General features: G+C 43.0%; 2 protein-coding genes across 2 annotated transcripts; one reads left to right on the top strand and one right to left on the bottom strand.

Moving 5' to 3' along the window:
* Nucleotides 1-768: 768 nt before the first annotated feature.
* On the bottom strand, nucleotides 769-1874 carry LOC147628353 (chaperone protein dnaJ 20, chloroplastic-like). The gene has a single exon (XM_086813442.1). The coding sequence runs from the start codon at nucleotides 1717-1719 to the stop codon at nucleotides 1084-1086; it is 636 nt and encodes a 211-aa protein (XP_086669568.1). The 5' UTR covers nucleotides 1720-1874; the 3' UTR covers nucleotides 769-1083.
* Nucleotides 1875-3814: 1940 nt separating this feature from the next.
* LOC147628354 (uncharacterized) lies at nucleotides 3815-6602 on the top strand. Its single transcript, XM_086813040.1, has 4 exons — nucleotides 3815-4892; nucleotides 5082-5167; nucleotides 5273-5515; nucleotides 6012-6602. The coding sequence occupies exons 1-4, from the start codon at nucleotides 3815-3817 to the stop codon at nucleotides 6600-6602; spliced, it is 1998 nt and encodes a 665-aa protein (XP_086669166.1).
* The last annotated feature ends 11107 nt before the right edge of the window (nucleotides 6603-17709 follow it).

Below are 17709 nucleotides of genomic sequence, written 5' to 3' on the forward strand. Positions count from 1 at the left end.
GTAAGAGAGAGGGCCACCTCATATAATTCAGATGCAGCGTTTTCTCGCAGACAGTTGCAATGTTTAATCGACCTGAAAACCTTAGCTTTCCACAAGATTAATTGAAAAACCTTAATAACAAAGGTTATCTAATTCACTCATTATTTATTTAATGGAATTTGTTTTTTTACTCATTGTATGCCCCTAGTTGCCCGTTTAACATCCTAAGCCATTCTATTGCACATTATTATTTATGCCAATAATTATTCAGTATCCACAGTTTTCTAAGCGCTTCCGGTTGCTTTAATACTGACGCCTTAGCCAATCGGATTTAGACAGCAAACAGAATTCTCGGCACGTTCTTAGACAGTGGAGTACACACTATCAACGAGGTTTTAAGCCGATAAAATTGACAGCGAAGAGAAGTTCTCGACAGACACCTTTTCTCTATAACTTTATTTTCTCTCTCTAACTCTCTCTCCCCTCTCTCTAACTCTCTCTCTCCTCTCTCTTCTCTCTCTAGTTCTAGGCAGCAGTTGGGCTAGATGTCGGAGGTAGAAGGGACGGGCTGCCATGAGAGAAGGGGGGGAGGAGGAGAAGAGGAGGAGGAGGAGGAGGAGGAGGAGTTGTTGCAAGGCAGAAGTACTAGAAAAGAGAAGCTTTGATGCTCACATTAATTCGCCATTTAAAGAAACCGTTTACCAAAGGTAGATAAAATTTTTTGTCAATTGAAATAGTACCCCACTCTATGGGCGTCCAAGAAACATCTATAGAAAATTGGACAGCAGGTGGGCTGCAATGGAGAAGGCTCTTCGAATTAATTACAATGAAGGCTTCGTCCGAGCTAAATGCAGCAGGGGACAATGCTTCTTCTGAGCAGGAGGCTACAGCCTCATGTGTCAAAGCACAGTTTTGGCAAGTGAGAAGCAAATGAGTTTTAATTAGGATCCCTATATAAAGTAGATTGCCTGTGTTGTCCCCCCAAGCAGAGACTCCGTGGGCACTATCTAAATAAGCCCGTGTTACTGTGAAACACACAAAAGAAGAGAAGTTCTGTACACATCGAGCGGAGAGTACCACCACAGGATAGAGAGAGCAGAGAGATCAGCAGGCGGATGCCTGTGTATTCTGCACATCTCGCCAACCCGACTTCGTAGCCCAGGATTTCGCGCCCGCTGCAAACCGCCCCTGCCGTTGGCGCTGCTTCAGCATGTTGATTTGCGCCTCCCACTGCAGCTTCCAGCCTGCCGACGCCTCGCTGCGGGCCTGCGCAGCCCTCCCCCTGCGCTTCGACATGCGGAAGTTCGACCGGAAGGTACCCTTGCCGAGGGCTTGCGCGCAGAAGGGATGCAGCAGCCTGAAATCGTAGTCCGCCCGCCGCTCCGGATCCGACAAGATCTCGTACGCCTCCTGCACCGCTAGGAACTTGTGGGTGCAGGCCTCCACATCTGATCCGCGGCACACGTCCGGATGGTAGCGTCTGGCCATCTGCCGGTAGGCGCTTTTGATGGCAGACAAGCTGACATCGCGGTCCACGCCAAGCACGGCGTACAGCGAGGAAGGGCATGACGAGGGGGCGGAGGGAGGGGAGGAGGAGGAGGAGGCATAGCAACGGATGGGTCTTAGAACAACTTTACCCTGCGTCAGCCAGGCCCGCCGGCCGGAATGAATTGGGGCCCAAGACGAGGAGGCCATGCCGAGGGGCCGCGGGGGCAAAATGGGGATGGAGGTGGAGGACATTGCGGGATGCAGCAGGAGGGGCGGGAGTAGGGGATAGAAGTGTGTGGGAAGACGCGGGGAGGGGGGGCGTAGTGAGGGAGGGGGGGGCGCAGGGAGGGAAGGGAGACGCAGAGAGGGGGCAGAGACGGCAGAGTCCGGCGTAGGCGAATGGATAAGGTGCAGATTGTTGGGGGTAAGCTTTGGGTTTATATAAGAAAGGCACCTCCGCGAAGCTTCACAGGAAACTTCCTACCCATCTGGCTTTTGCTACGCAATTTCTCGTACGAGCTGACGTGCTCACCTTATCACATCTGTGGGCTCTGATCCTGCGACGTGAAAACTTGAAACAGCAACGCCAATTACCATTTTTTTTTCCCGCCCCCCCCCCCCCCCCCCCCCCTCCCTCCCCCCCAAAAAAAAGAGGAGGGGGGGGGGGTATGATGTATCTTTGGGGCTCGATACAAGCATTTTTTAAAAAACAGGTCAAAATAAGTACACTCTTATAATTTTCTTTGCATATTTCGAACCTATTCTAACTAAAAACTAGTAAATTTGAATCATTTTTGTAAGGGCTTGATATATTTCTAGTCGGTTTTGCCAAATTTCAACCAGTGAAAATACATTGAAATGCCGTTTTTGTCATGCTCGTTTTCGGGCATTTTGGCCCTAAAATATAGCCACTTATTTTGAGTGCCCGCCGTCAAACAATAAAGTAAATTGTGAAAAAATACCTATAATTTAAACCCGTCATTTTGAAAGGTGGCCCACCCCGTCAAAAATCATCCTTGTTCCCCACTTTTGTATTAAGAAGCTTCACGACTATGTGTCTTTCGTTAGAGCTGCGTCCCATGTGAAAATTAACCAGTGCTTGAAAAAAATGGCATTCTAGTGTATTTGTACCAACAAGAATTAAGAAAAATCGGTTGAGATATTACGTAGCCCTTATTTAACGAATGGTTTTAATTATAAAATTAGCATATGGTAGAGATTTTGGAAACAAAAATCAGCATCATATAGTAGAGATTTCGTAAACAATAACCGGATAGATTTAAGAGTTATCCTTACTTTGATTGGTTGAAAAATAATGGTTTTTTCGAGTGCTAGTCACAATTGCTTTCTTGTCAAATTAAATATCTATTGTACATCCATCATTACTATGTATATCTAGTTGGTAGGTAGTACTGAGAGATATTATATTTAATGACCATATCAATGGCTAGAACGTTGTGGACTCATTCATTCTAAAGAAAATCTAGCCAGCTCTCTCTTCAGCTACAATTTTGCCTTCTCTATATTATATTAATGCTATGAACTGTATTATTTTATAGTATATTATTATACATTATAATTACAAATAATATAAATACTATTTAAAACTTTTGAGCATGACCAACTACCTTGCTATATAATAAATATTATATTATATAAATAATATAATGCTAAATACTTTAGCTATTATACATAATACTATTTATTATAGCTGGCCATGCTCAAAACTATATTATTGTATATCATAGTTACGAATGTTATATGTATATATTGTTAAATAAATAATAATTAAATACTTACAATTACTATACTCATAGTACATATATACATAATATATTTAGTTACAAATCAATTTCGCAAGATCATTTTTCATTGAAAAAAATAGATTTATGCTTTTTTTACTATTTATATCAATGTTTACTTGCACACGTACTCACACACACACACACACACACACACACACACACACACACACACACACACACTTGTATTCAAATTATTTCTTGCACATAAATTTTTTTTTGCTATACATATCTTCTCCTTTCATCTTTCAATCCTTTTACTCGTATTCATACCCATGCACGCGCACGCACGCACACACACACACACACTTTCACACACACACACACACACACACACACACAAATTATGTGTCATGCATGGGTGTATTCATTCAGGTTTCTATATTATAATCATAATGTGTGTGTGTGTGTGTGTGTGTGTGTGTGAGATCCAGGATTATGGCAGACACTATTTATCACATTTCAGAGAGCAAGTTCAACAGGCCAAAGGCACTTGTCAAAGTTTGATGCATCTGGCTAACACTTCATCTCTTACTGAAATCCAGATGACAGAGTTGCTTTTTGCTCGTGCTTTGTTGCGTTGTAATGATGAGAGAAAATTGGCAAAGTGGCGGACTAGAGCTCGCCAAAAGGCTATAGCGGATAAAGGATGCACTTCTAAACAATTCTTTCGTCATCTACATCTTTCTAGGCAGTCTCAAACTATTAAGAGGATTAAACTCCCGACTGGTGATTGGACTACCTCTCGTGTGGGGCTTGCACGGGCCATGGAATCTCATTATGGCAAAATTTTTGAGGCCTCTTCTCTCACGCAGGAAGGTCGACAGGCTCGTCGCTTGTTTTTATCTCAAGTTGCTCCGATTTTATCGGCCCACCAGGCTCAGCTTTTGGAAGCCGCTTTCACGGAGACAGAATTGTATGCCAGTTTGTGTGATTTGGGCCGTTGGAAATCTCCCGGTTGGGATGGCCTTACTGTAGAATTTTTCTTGTCGTTTTGGGACTACCTGGACCAGCCACTATTGTTAATGATAAACAGGGCATGGGAGCAACAAGTTTTGCCTTCATCTTGGAAAGAAGGCTTGCTCAAGTTAATTCCTAAGCAAGCACTTTGTGAAGAGTTCTCGCAATGGAGGCCGATTACGCTCATGCCTGTGGTTTATAAATTGCTGGCCAAAATGCTTGTCAATAGACTTAAAGGGTTTTTGCATGATGGTTTGCATCCATCTCAGTATGGCTTCATTCCACGAAGGCAAATTACTGATAATCTAGCAAATGTCATCATTGGCATAGAGTATGCGAAATACACTCGACAAGATGTATTGGTCATGCAGGTTGACATTGAAAAGGCATTTGACACTGTTCTTTGGGATTACATTGCAGATACCATGCTTCGGCTGGGATTTGGGCCTAAGCTATCCTGTATGGTTTATTTCTTGTATGCTGACAGTACCTCTGCCGGTTTGTTGGATGGTTTTGTCACAGATCCTTGGCATTTGGGACGTTCAGTAAGGCAAGGTTGTCCTCTCAGTGCTTTGCTTTATGCGATTGCTACTCATCCCCTGCTTATGTATTTGGAGTCTTTGACTTCGTCTGGAAGATTGCAAGGCCTGAAATTACCCTCTGGCAAACATTTTATTGGGCAAGCTTATGCAGATGATTCTCTCTTTATGCCTCGCAATCACCAAGATGATGTGGAACAAATTATGCACACTCTTCATTTGTTTGGATTGGCAGCAAGCCTCAAAGTGAATTTTCGTAAATCTAAACTATTGGCTCTGATTGAGTATGATTGACATAAGCTGCTTTGGCCAGGCGAACTTGTTCCTCCGAACATTATAGTTCGTCATTTGGGTTATCCGCTGGGTTGGACTGTATCGGCTACACGAAAATTGGATTGGGTAGCCGAGCGCTTGCACTCCAAGTTACATTATTGGAAGTTGTCCACTTGGCCGCTTCATGTGCGTCTTAGAATTGTGCAATGCATTCTTGTAGCTTATGTGCAGTTTTATCTACCTTTGCTATATTGGTCTCAATCCCGATTGAAGTCCCTTATGTCAAGTATATTGGCGCATTTCTGGCGCACTTCATCTCGCGGAAAGGGCCTCAGATTGTTATCTATGGACAAGTTATGCTCTCCTAAGCGCCTTGGAGGGCTGAATATTTTGGATTTGAGACGTCATGTTTTGGCTACGAAAGCTATGCTTTTGCCGGTTTTGTTGGACCAGCAGCAACCCTGGACTCTCATGGTGTCCCATTTGTGTCGGCATATTGTCACGCCATTCTATGGTCATTGGCAATCCACATACTGGGATCTTATATGTGGAAAACTTGAAGGACACATTCCGGGATGTCCTTTCACTTCTTCTCTCATTATTGATTGGAAGGAAGTTACTTCACATATGATATGGCATGGCTCCCGATCTTTGATGGGCAATTCCCTGCGGCTAGAGAGTTTGCATTGGACTCGTGTATTTTCTTCCACTTTGGTTGACCGTTCACCTCGTCAGGCGTATTTTCTTTCTCAAAAAGGAATATGTCAGATACATCAAGTGGTGGATGACACTACTCAGGTTCTTTCCTTCTCTGTTGCGGCGGATCGTTTTCAATTGGGATCCCATTATTCTCATCTTTGGAGAGAAATTCAGCGGATGATTGCTGATATTTCTCCTTTACCTCGCTTGAATGTGGATTCCCGTCTATCTGATTGGAATCTTGGAACCACTGCTATGAAATGTATTTCAGCCTGGGACAGTTTATGCCCTCTTGCAATCGGATGCATGGATCGTCGGACATGGTAATCAGCTATGGTCTCTCTCCAAATCTTCAATATGGTGGAAACGTACATTGTTTCGCATTTGGAAAAGTCATCTGCCTCTCAAAGAACGCCTGTTCTTGTGGCGCTGTTTGGTTGGTGCTCTTTCTGTTGGTAGCTTGTTACATGCACGTCATATTGCGCCTTCACGTTGTGTCCGATGTAAAGCTACTGAGGAGACTGTCCCACATTTACTGTGGGGTTGCGTATGCTCCAGATCGTTCATTCGCCGGGTCTCGATTGCTCTTCGGCTTCGTTTCCCTTCGGGCATTTTTCACAGACGGTTTTGGCTTTTTGGGGTGTTACAAGCATCACAGTCTCAGTTTGCTGTATTTTTCAGCTGGGTCCGATTCTGGGTCTTTTGGACCATATGGCATGTTCGGAACAACCTCATGTTCCAAGCCAATGACATTGATCCCTTCCATTACTTCAAGTTCTCGCTTGGTCACGCGCTTCATTTTGCTTATGATGCTGGGGACATCACTCTTGATGCCTATAGGATTTACTTTGATTGCTTCTAGGTAGTGAAGCCTATGGTTACTCTTCTTTTTCTGGGTTTTCCTCGCTTAGAGGTTTCCCACTTGTAAATAAATCAAGGATTTACAAAAAAAAAAGAAGTGTGTGTGTGTGTGTGTGTGTGTGTGTGAGAGAGAGAGAGAGAGAGAGAGAGAGAGAGAGAGAGAGAGAGAGAGAGAGAGAGAGAGTGGCCCTTTTAGTTTTGTCCTAATCCATTTACCTATTGGTGGCTAAAAGTAAAGGTTTATAACTTCGTTAAACACCTTGGTTTTCCAGCTATTAGGATTAAAAGCTCACTTAATGCAGAACTTTAATTTGTAAAGGACATCTTTCCTCATGAACCGATAAGTATGCAATCGGGATCGTCGTCCCGAACCCCACCCCGATACGATCTTGTTCCGTCATCGCAAAAAAGATGTTTTTCTATATCTTTCATCAATTGTATTTAATTTTCCCTCTTTTTTTCGTTGTGTGAGACATAAGTTCCTAGTGAGCAATTGGTTTATGCCTTGTGAGTTAGTTTAGTTGTTTGCACCTAATGTGACCTGAGTCCCGTTTTTAAGTGAGACTTCTATTTGTTGTGTGATGTAATGGCTAGGCCACTTTAGACTGTGAGAGTAAAAGGACATAAGGACCAGATATACGAGAGATCAGAGTAAAACCACACAGCATGAAATATGTGAGTGATGAATATATATAAAAAGGTGAGTGCAGATATGTAGTGCTGAGAGGGCTGCATCCCGAAGTAGCAGAGAGAGGGCTGCGTCCCGAAGTAGCAGAGAGGGCTGGTGTCCCGATGTAGCAGAGAGGGCTGGTGTCCCGATGTAGGGCTGATATCAACCCAGATGTAAGCGCTGAAGACAGGCTGAAGTGAGGCTGATGTCAGCCCAGATATAAACGCTGAGGTGGTGCCTAATATAAACGTTGAGGTGGTGCCTAATGTAAACGCAGATGTAAGCTTGAGGACAGGCTAATGTAAGTGATGTAAAGCTCAGATGATAAGCACTGATGTACACCTGATGTAAACGCAAATGTAAAACGGAGGACAGGCTGATGAACAAGCACTGATGTGAGCTGCAGCAAAATGCAGGTGTCTGCTGGAGCAAAACGCTGGTGTGAGCTGATGTATAAACACTGATAAGGGCTCTGAAGTAGGTGCTGGCATATGCTGAGATGTAATGCTGATGTGTGCTGATGTAGGCCTGATGCAAGTGCCAGAAAACAACCGAACGTTGGCTGATATGAGTCCTCCGAATGGTGGCTTGGACCAACAGAGGAAAATGCACAGTGAACCCCTAGTGGAGGTGGTACCTAATATGGCAATGAAGTGGTACACCGGTGATGAGGTATGAGGCTGTGCTATTTATAGCATAGAGGGGTGTTGGTCGGTCACACAGGAGTCGGCCAGCAGCCAAGACAAGAAAAAACCTCAAAAATATAAAATATAAAATATTCCATAAAATCCCTTTTTAGGGCTGGAAAAGTGATGTTTCTTCACACCCCCTGTCTCAGGGGCCAAAAAGGGGACCATGAGAGAAGATGAAGAATGCCAAGGTCCCACACAAACACAATGGCAGAAGGAATGTATCCCCCTCTAGAAACAAAATCTAATGAAGTCGGAGAGGGTGATCGTGATGGCAATGGAGGTGTGGATGAGGTGATGTGCATGGGTTGATCGTCTCCCAAAGTATGATCTTGAACAGGATCCTCAATTGAGTAAGCAATCCCATTCCCTATGTGGTCAAGATCAGAGTTTGGAGAAGCATCTTCAGGTGAGAAGAATCGGTCCTCCAAGAGTGCAGGCATACAATCCATGCTGTGTGCTCTCGAGGTCTTCAATCCCTTTGCTCACAATTGCTCTGATACCATGTGACGGCAAAAAAACGAAAGGACCAGATATACGAGAGATCATAGTAAAACCACACAGCATGAAATATGTGAGTGAATATATATAAAAAGGTGAGTGCAGATATGTACGAGAGCCCTCATATGAGAGGTGACTCTGAGCAAAAAGAAGACCAGTGCAGAAGCACAGTTGGAGCTGAAGCACGGTCGATGACAAAGGCTTGCATCGATATGAGGCAAAGCACTCCGAGGTGATAGTGGCAGTGGAAAAAAGGTAGTGTCGATAAACGAGGATGGTAGTGCAGTCTCTGATGACACGAGTGCTACGTACCTGAAGTAGAGAGGGCTGCCGTCCCGAGTGGTGCAAGCTCTGGTGACACGGGTGCTGCGTACCTGTTAGCAGAGAGGGCTGCGTCCCGAAGTAGCAGAGAGGGCTACTGTCCCGAAGTAGCAGAGAGGGCTACTGTCCCGAAGTAGCAGAGAGGGCTACTGTCCCGAATGTAGCAGAGAGAGTTGCTGTCCTGATGTAGCAGAGAGGGCTGTTGTCGCGATGTAGCAGAGAGGGTTGCTGTCCCAATGTAGGGCTAATGTCAGCCCAGATGTAAGCCCTGAAGACAGGCTGAAGTGAGGCTGATGTCAGCCCAGATATAAACGCTGAGGTAGTGCCTAATGTAAACGCAGATGTAAGCCTGCTGAGGACAGGCTAATGTAAGTGATGTAAGGCTTAGATGATAAGCGCTGATGTACACCTGATGTAAACGCAGATGTAAAACAAAGGACAGGCTGATGACAAGCGTTAATGTGAGCTGTAGCAAAACGCAGGTGTCTGTTGGAGTAAAATGCTAGTGTGAGCTGATGTATAAATGCTGATAAGCACTCTGAAGTAGGCGCTGGCATATTCTGAGATGTAACGCTGATGTGTGCTCATGTAGGCCTGATGCAAGCGCCAGAAAACAACCGAACGTTGGCTGATATGAGTCCTCCAAATGGTGGCCTGGACCAGCAGAGGAAAACGCATAGTGAACCCCTAGTGGAGGCAGCCAGGTGGTACCTAATATGGCAATTAAGTGGTACACCCGTGATGAGGTATGAGGCTGTGCTATTTATAGCATAGAGGGGTGCTGGTCGGTCACCATACACCAGCAGCCAAGACAAGAAAAAACCTCAAAAATATGAAATATAGCCAAAAAGGGGACCATGAGAGAAGATGAAGAATGCCAGGGTCCCACACAAACACAATGGCAGAAGGAATGTATCCCCCTCTAGAAACAAAATCTGATGAAGTCGGAGAGGGCGATCGTGATGGCAAAGGAGGTGTGGATGAGGCGATGTGCATGGGTTGATCGTCTCCCAAAGTATGATCTTGAACAGGAGCCTCCACTGAGTAAGCAATCCCATTCCCTATGTGGTCCAGATCAGAATTTGGATAAGCATCTTCAGGTGAGAAAAATGGGTCCTCCGGGAGTGCATGCAGATGATCCATGCTGTGTGCTCTCAAGGTCTTCAATCCCTTTGCTCACGATTGCTCTGATACCATGTGACGGCAAAAGGACGGAAGGACTAGATATACGAGAGATTAGAGTAAAACCACACAGCATGAAATATGTGAGTGAATATATATAAAAAGGTGAGTGCAGATATGTACAAGAGCCCTCATATGAGAGGTGACTCTGAGCAAAAAGAAGACCAGTGTGCAGAAGCAGAGAAGGACGTTGGAGCTAAAGCACGGTCGATGACGAAGGCTCGCGTCGATATAAGGCAAAGCACTCCGAGGTGATAGTGGCAGCGAAAAAAAGGTAACGTCAATGATGAGGATGATGGTGCAGTCTCTGATGACACGAGTGCTGCATACCTAAAGCAGAGAGGGTTGCCGTCCCGAGTGGTGCAAGCTCTGGTGACATGGGTGCTGCGTACCTGTATAGCAGAGAGGCTGCGTCCCGAATTAGCAGAGAGGGCTGGTATCCCGAATGTAGCATAGAGGGCTGCTATCCCGAATGTTGCAGAGGGCTGCTGTCCCGATGTAGTAGAGAGGGCTGCTGTGACGATGTAGGGCTGATGTTAGCCCAGATGTAAGCGCTGAAGACAAGCTGAAGTGAGGCTGATGTGAGCCTAGATATAAACGCTGAGGTGGTGCCTGATGTAAACGCAGATGTAAGCCTGGAGGACAGGCTAATGTAAACGCAGATGTAAGCCTGGAGGACAGGCTAATGTAAGCGATGTAAGGCTCAGATGATAAGCGCTGATGTACACCTGATGTAAACGCAAATGTAAAATGAAGGATAGGCTGATGACAAGCATTGATGCGAGTTGCAGCAAAATGCAGGTGTGAGCTGATGTATAAACGTTGATAAGTGCAGGCTCAGATGATAAGCGCTGATGTACACTTGATGTAACCACCACAGATGTAAAACGGAGGACACGCTGATGACAAGCGCTGATGTGAGCTGCAGCAAAATGCAGGTGTCTGCTAGAGCGAAATGCTGGTGTGAGCTCATGTATAAACGCTGATAAGTGCTCTGAAGTAGGCGCTGGCATATGCTGAGATGTAACACTGATGTAGGCCTGATGCAAGTGCCAGAAAACAACCGAACGTTGGCTGATATGAGTCCTCCAGATGGTGGCCTGGACCAGCAGAGGAAAACACACAGTGAACCCCTAGTGGAGGTGGCCAAGTGGTACCTAATACGGCAATGAAGTGGTACATCGGTGATGAGGTATAAGGCTGTGCTATTTACAGCATCGAGGGGTGCTGGTCCGTCACTATACAGGAGTCGGCCAGCAGCCAAGACAAGAAAAAACCTCAAAAATATAAAATATAAAATATTCCAGAAAATCCCTTTTTAGGGTTGGAAAAGTATTGTTTCTTCACACCCCCTCTCAGGCCAAAAAGAGGACCATGAGAGAAGATGAAGAATGCCAAGGTCCCACACAAACACAATGGCAGAAGGAATGTATCCCCCTCTAGAAACAAAATCTAATGAAGTCGGAGAGGGCGATCATGATGGCAAAGGAGGTGTGGATGAGGTGATGAGCATGGGTTGATCGTCTCCCAAAGTATGATCTTGAACAGGAGCCTCCACTGAGTAAGCAATCCCATTCCACAACAATAAAATTATAATGCACTAGGTCGGTGCTTGCCCTACTTAATCACATTCCACCATAAGGCAGCACTTTCAAGCAAATGACTGCAAGCACATCTAATCTTGTCTTTCTCTAAGAATTTTTTGTCTGTAAAGTAATCATCTAATTGACTGAGCCAAGCAATAAGCACATGAGTGTCTTTCTTTCTGTCATAATTTTGGAAAGTGAATGCCTTTCGGCTAATTTGTGAGTCTTTTCAAGAACTCTGGGTACACAAAGTAGCCTCAATAGTGTATCTAGCTTGATCATTATCCTCTTCAGAATCGAAAATATCATGTTTGCGCCGCTGAACATTTGATATGGTGTTTGATCTTGAAGTGTAGCGATTTGCTCTTGCATTATGAGTGGTGCAGGTAAATCGGTCCTTTTGTGCAAGCAAATAAATACATAAATCAAGTGTATTAAATAATTTACAAACAAATAAATAAAGAACACAAATTTGACTTAGCTTAATAATCTCAAAATGACTCAAAATCGTGTTAAAGCTGAGCAAACACTTTGTACGAAGGTCGAGCTGGAGTCTTGCTTTGATGTTTGAACTCGCACCTATGATCACACTTGCTGTTGAAGTGTAGCAATTTGCTCTTGAATTATGGGTGGTGCAGGTAAATCAACCAGTTTATGCAAGTAGATAAATACATAAAGCAAGTGTAGTAAATACTTTATAAACAAATAAATAAAGAACACAAACTTGATTTAGCTCAATAATCTCAAAATGTCTCAAAATTGCATTAAATCAAAAAATACTTAGCATTCATAATTAAGAGTGTAATACACTCCAAAAATATAAGCTTACAACTCTATTTGGTGTGGATTGAAGTGAGAAAGTTGATTTTTTTTTCATGCATTTCATATTTTTTCATGCATTGTTGAAATTGATAGCTTAGAAGCATCTAAAATCAACCAAAATTAATCAAAGAACAATCAATTACTTTCAAAAACACCACAATCTAGAATTAGGAGCCTTAATCAATCTCCATCAAGTTCAAAAAGCCACAATAACTCTAAAAACCTAGCCAAACCATCTCTCGGCTGTTTAGACATGAGCCCAGAGTCCCATGAAAAAAAAACACGAGTCTAATAGACATAAGTCTAGTAGATGTGAGCCTAGAGATGTGGGTCATGAGTTTAGCAAATGTGAGCCTAGAGATGTGGGTTGTTAGCTTAGACATGTGAATTGTGAGTCTAGAAGCGTAAGTCTAGAGGCATGAGTCATGAGAAATGAGTCTAGAGGTAGGTAAACCTAATATTATACCAGTCACTTAAAATATATTGAAGACTTGCAAGGACACACCTACCCATGTCCTATAAAGATTTTCACGTTTCCTAGTATACAATCTATATCAACAAAAAAAAAAAATCAAAGAAAATTCTTATCCTTTGTAATTATTAGAGCATTAAGCATAATTATTATCCAATAATTGCTCACCAACCCTATCATAAGCATGGAGCCCCACACACTAATGCTTACCCAAGTAGGCCTATTTTATAAATTAAAAATCCATGAGCCTTTTTTATAAAAATCATGTGCACCCACCTAGACACCAGCCGTGAGCCCACAAGGCATGACTCCATAAGATATGATTCAATAGGCATGAGTCTACATACATGAGCCCACAAGTTGTGAGCCTACTAGGCATGACATGATTCTAGCTCACATGCATACTTGAAGATATGCATGCACCTATTTCATTTCTTTAAAAATGAGAGCCACCAAACGATGACGTGAACCTAGCTAAGTGGCGTGAGACCACAAGGTATCAATTGTGAGCTAGTAGATATGAGCCTATTGGTGTGAGCCCACATGCGTGAAGCTACAAATGTGAGCCTAAAAATTTTTTTCAAAAAACTAAAACAACCCAAACTTTAAAAAAACATTTATTTTTTGTAGCTTTAGTAACACACACGTGTTTGAATCCATTCTCGAACCTAATCACACACGATTCACCAGAGGATAAACCTTTAAATGTAAACTTAATTTAAACTAACTATTAGAAATGACAATCCAATCAACTATAGTGCATCAAACTATACCTCCTCAAACCCAGCTAGCCTTCGGTCCCCACAACACTCAAGAAAGTGCTCCCCTATTTACGAAGGCAAGACTCCTTCAAATCTACCTCAAGCAAGGAGCTTTGTGAAAAAATAATGTAGACGTGAGTGAAATAACAACAAAATACCGTTGGAAAACCACATTCATCTGAGCCCTAGATTTTCCAGTAGGCTCAGTACATAGCACCGTAAACTTCATGAAAAAGGAATTCAACCGCCTAATATTTGGGTGAAGCTCTAGCAAAGGAGGAGTGAGAGTAGGACCAGGTACCACAAGGTTCTCTCCCACTAAAAGTGCAAACCATGTCACAGACGCAACGATGTTTTGAACTTTTTGTGTCAATCGTGAGCTGGGTAAAACTAGCCATGAACAAGCAACCCAATAACCATCGTTAAAAATCAAGACATGTCTCTTTTGCAGTATCATTAGGGATAAACATTTCACAAAACACTCACTAAGTACACCTAGTTCAAGCAAGAGTCCCACCTTCTCAAGGAGCCCATTATGGAAGCTTTTTCAACGAAACCAAGTCTGAGGTCCTCGCTATTCGGATGAGGAACACAGAATGTGAGGAAATCTAGTGAACCGGTAATAGGGACTACTTCAAGTATCATATTACGAATGAGCATTCCACAAAATACTCACTAAGTACACAAAGTGTAAGCAAGATTCCTACCTTCTAGGAGCCCATTATGGAAGCGTCCTCACCAAGGACACACAGTGCAAGAAAATAGTCCCATCTTCTCAGCCCATTATGGAAGCTTCTTCACCATAGAACCAAGTTTGAGTTCCTCTCCATTTGGACAAGGAACAAGAAATGCTAGGAAAGGTAAAGAAACCAATAAGAGTGCAAGCAAGAGTCTCATCTTCTCAAGAATCCCATTATGAAAGCTTCTTCACCCACAGAACCAAGTCCAAGCCCCTTTATCCTACTATGAAGGCAAGACTCCTTCAAATCTACCTCAAGCAAGGAGCTTTGTGAAAAAATAAGTGTGTAGACATGAATGAAGGAACAACGGAACACCCTTGGAAACGGGAGTCGCCACCATAATTCTCATTCAAATTTTGCCTTGAAGGCAAAAAGCAAGCCAATGGTTTAGAGCACTAAGCCCACTTGAAAAGACCAACTATGAGGTCTTAAGACACACCTTCATTGTGTGATTCTCACCCATAGAAGCCCAGATGGAGCCCCCTAGCTCAAATCTACATCCTCAAATAAAAGGAAGGTGAGACCATGCGGGACTACATTGCTAGAACCAAGTATCTTCATTGTGAGATTCTCACCTAATGGAGCCAAGTGGAGCTTAAATGTACACCCTCAAATAAAAGGAAGATGAGACCATGCGAGACTACATTTGCTAGAACCAAGTATCTTCATATGAGATATAGTCCTCACAAAATTCTCAATGTCTTTATTCATTGGTAGATTTATGATCGGTCTCAAGAGCAAGAGGCTTTATGACCATATCTATAAGTCTAGACACTACATCTTTAATGAGTGTTACCCACCATGAGGTAATAGACCTAATAGACAATCTACAAGATAGGGATATAGAAGTCATACACCCAAACCAAGAGATAGGGGACACATCTAAAGCCTCAATAGCTAAGGATGTCCAACCAACACCAGTAACAACAACAAGTGTCCTAAGGACATAAGCATGGACAAGTTGGTGGAGAATTTGCTCAATTGATTAGGCTAGTGGCAAGACGAGGCCCAAGGGCGGTTTCAACGCTTTTCTCTGCTTTCTTTCTTCTTCCTCTTCTCTTTTTGGCTCGATTTCTTCCCTTTGGATTATTTCTCTGGGTTTACTCTTTTCCCTTTCTTGCCTTTTTGCTCTTAACTCTCCTTTTCTTCTACCTTACTTGTCTTGTCTACTTCTTGCTTGCTTTTGCCACTTTCGTTGTGCTTGCAGGCTGACCTTTTTACCTTGGGTAGCCTAACATCCTTGCAAAAAAGCATGAAAGGAGAAAAAACCACATGCCATCTAAATAAAATTAAATTATCAAAATAACTCCCTAAAAATAGCTAAAAAAAACTTCAATTGTGTTTCTCTGTGTGCGCTAGGGCTTGTGCGTGTGTTCCGTTTATGGCGAATGGAGGCGTCCAAGAAGACAATATTAGATGGAAAGAGAGGAGAAACATGGTGGTGGGAGGCTCCATCTCGGTTGAAGAGCATCTTAGAACGGAGGCAGGCATGTTCGATCAAGGGACCGGGCAAGATCTTGTCAGATCCAAGCCACGATCCCATTGAGCTTCCCTTCCCATACCTAGGGGCGGCACCTTGCCGCTTCAGACTCAACCAACAGCATTGCTTGAAGTTTGTGGGATGTACTGGATATTCTAACTTGCGAAGGGAGGTGTCAGCATTGCGTGTCCCTGAGGATCTCGACAATTTTGATTGTGCTTTCCAACAGGCAGCATTATGGGGCTCCATGGACTTGAGCAAATCCTGCATGCTTGTAGCTTTGGCCTGCGACCTACTAGGGACCTTTCAAAGCAGTGTCATGGATGGCATCCAGATGCAGCGGGTTGTGTACTTACCAAACAACCAACTACTTATATCTTCTCTTGGTCGGAGGGTCAGGGCTTTTTAGGCAGCTCTTCTGTTATCATATGTAGATTATGATCATACCCGAGAACAGATTGCCAAGATCTCTGATGAAGGGTCTCTCATCAAATTTGTCGAAGATCAAGCGCATTAAGGTGTTTACAGAGATAGTAGATCGGGTGAATTTCTTAGAGCAAAGCAAGTTTGACACCCCAAAAAGTAAACTAGGGAAGAAAGCTACAACAGGACTCATTCGACAATTAGCTGATGTACATCTTCTTTTGACAGGTGCCTTTGCGAATAGCAATAATTATGCTGAATGCTTTCGGAAGCAAATTGCAACAACTGTAGTGTTCCATCATGGTGGTTTGGACGATGTTGAATACCAATGTTGGAAGAATTTTTTTGCATCATCAGCAAGAAAAAAACTGAATTAGCACAACCATCTTTGATCAGGATACCCATACGTGTGATCAAGAATATTCAAGGTTGTGGGAAGACAACGAATTGTAGCCCACAACATATTCGTTTTGGCAGGACTAGCTTTGTGCGCGATAGATTGCTAGTTGCCCATCTCCAACTCTTTAAGAAGAGGGCTCACAGCCCAGCCTGTTCATACGCAGGCTTTTGTGTCACCAACAAAAAGAAAACTAAATCAGCATAACCATCTTCAGTCAGCATACTATTGGTGGCTAGGATTTCTGTTATGGTCATTTTAGCTGAACTCTAGGCAAGTGAATAGTGTGGTTTTATCTTGACTTGAATAGACATGGAGCAAAAGGTGGACAAAAAGAAGTACCCCTCTCAGTCTCATCCTATACATTGCTGGAAGAGGTCTACAAGGCTAAATGCATCACACTGAATTGTGTTAGTGGCAATCAAAGTACTTGGCATGGAGAGATGCAACATCGGTCTGGTTGGTGCTTATATCCACTTCTTCCACCATGCTTCTAGTATTTTAATTCGACTTTGTAAACTGAAAGTTACTGCAATTTTCTTCCTTTTTGTGCATCATTTTGAACATGCTTCTTGTTTTTATGAGTGTTGTAAAGGTTCAAAATTTGATTTGCTTGCTTTAAAGAGACAAATTCATGATAAGAGTGCTAGACAAGTTCAAAATTTGATTTGCTTGCTTGCTTTAAAGAGACAAATTCATGATGAGAGTGCTAGACAAGGATTTTTTGGAAATGTTATGGTGCTTGGTAGGACTATGCTTGATATGTATGCCAAGTGTGGTGCTCTCGCCACCAAAGCACCACACTTTGTGATGTTATATATATCTTGCACAATCAATGTACTCCAAGAGACAACACCCCAAGAAAGAAGTTCCTCAAGCTATTTAATCAAGCTCCCTTGATAACCACAGCAGGAGAAGCTTTGCCTTCTTCTTAATTTTGTTCTTGGTTTAATTTGAATGTTTTTTTTATAGATTACAACTTTGGTTACGAGGTTGAAGATAACTCGTACACACCAACAGTAGTTATAGCTCTACATTAATCATCGTGATCATGAAACAATATC

The sequence above is a fragment of the Cibotium barometz genome, chromosome 19 (assembly GCF_041138505.1).
Source record: "Cibotium barometz isolate CiBa-2024 chromosome 19, ASM4113850v1, whole genome shotgun sequence".
NCBI lineage: Eukaryota > Viridiplantae > Streptophyta > Polypodiopsida > Cyatheales > Cibotiaceae > Cibotium > Cibotium barometz.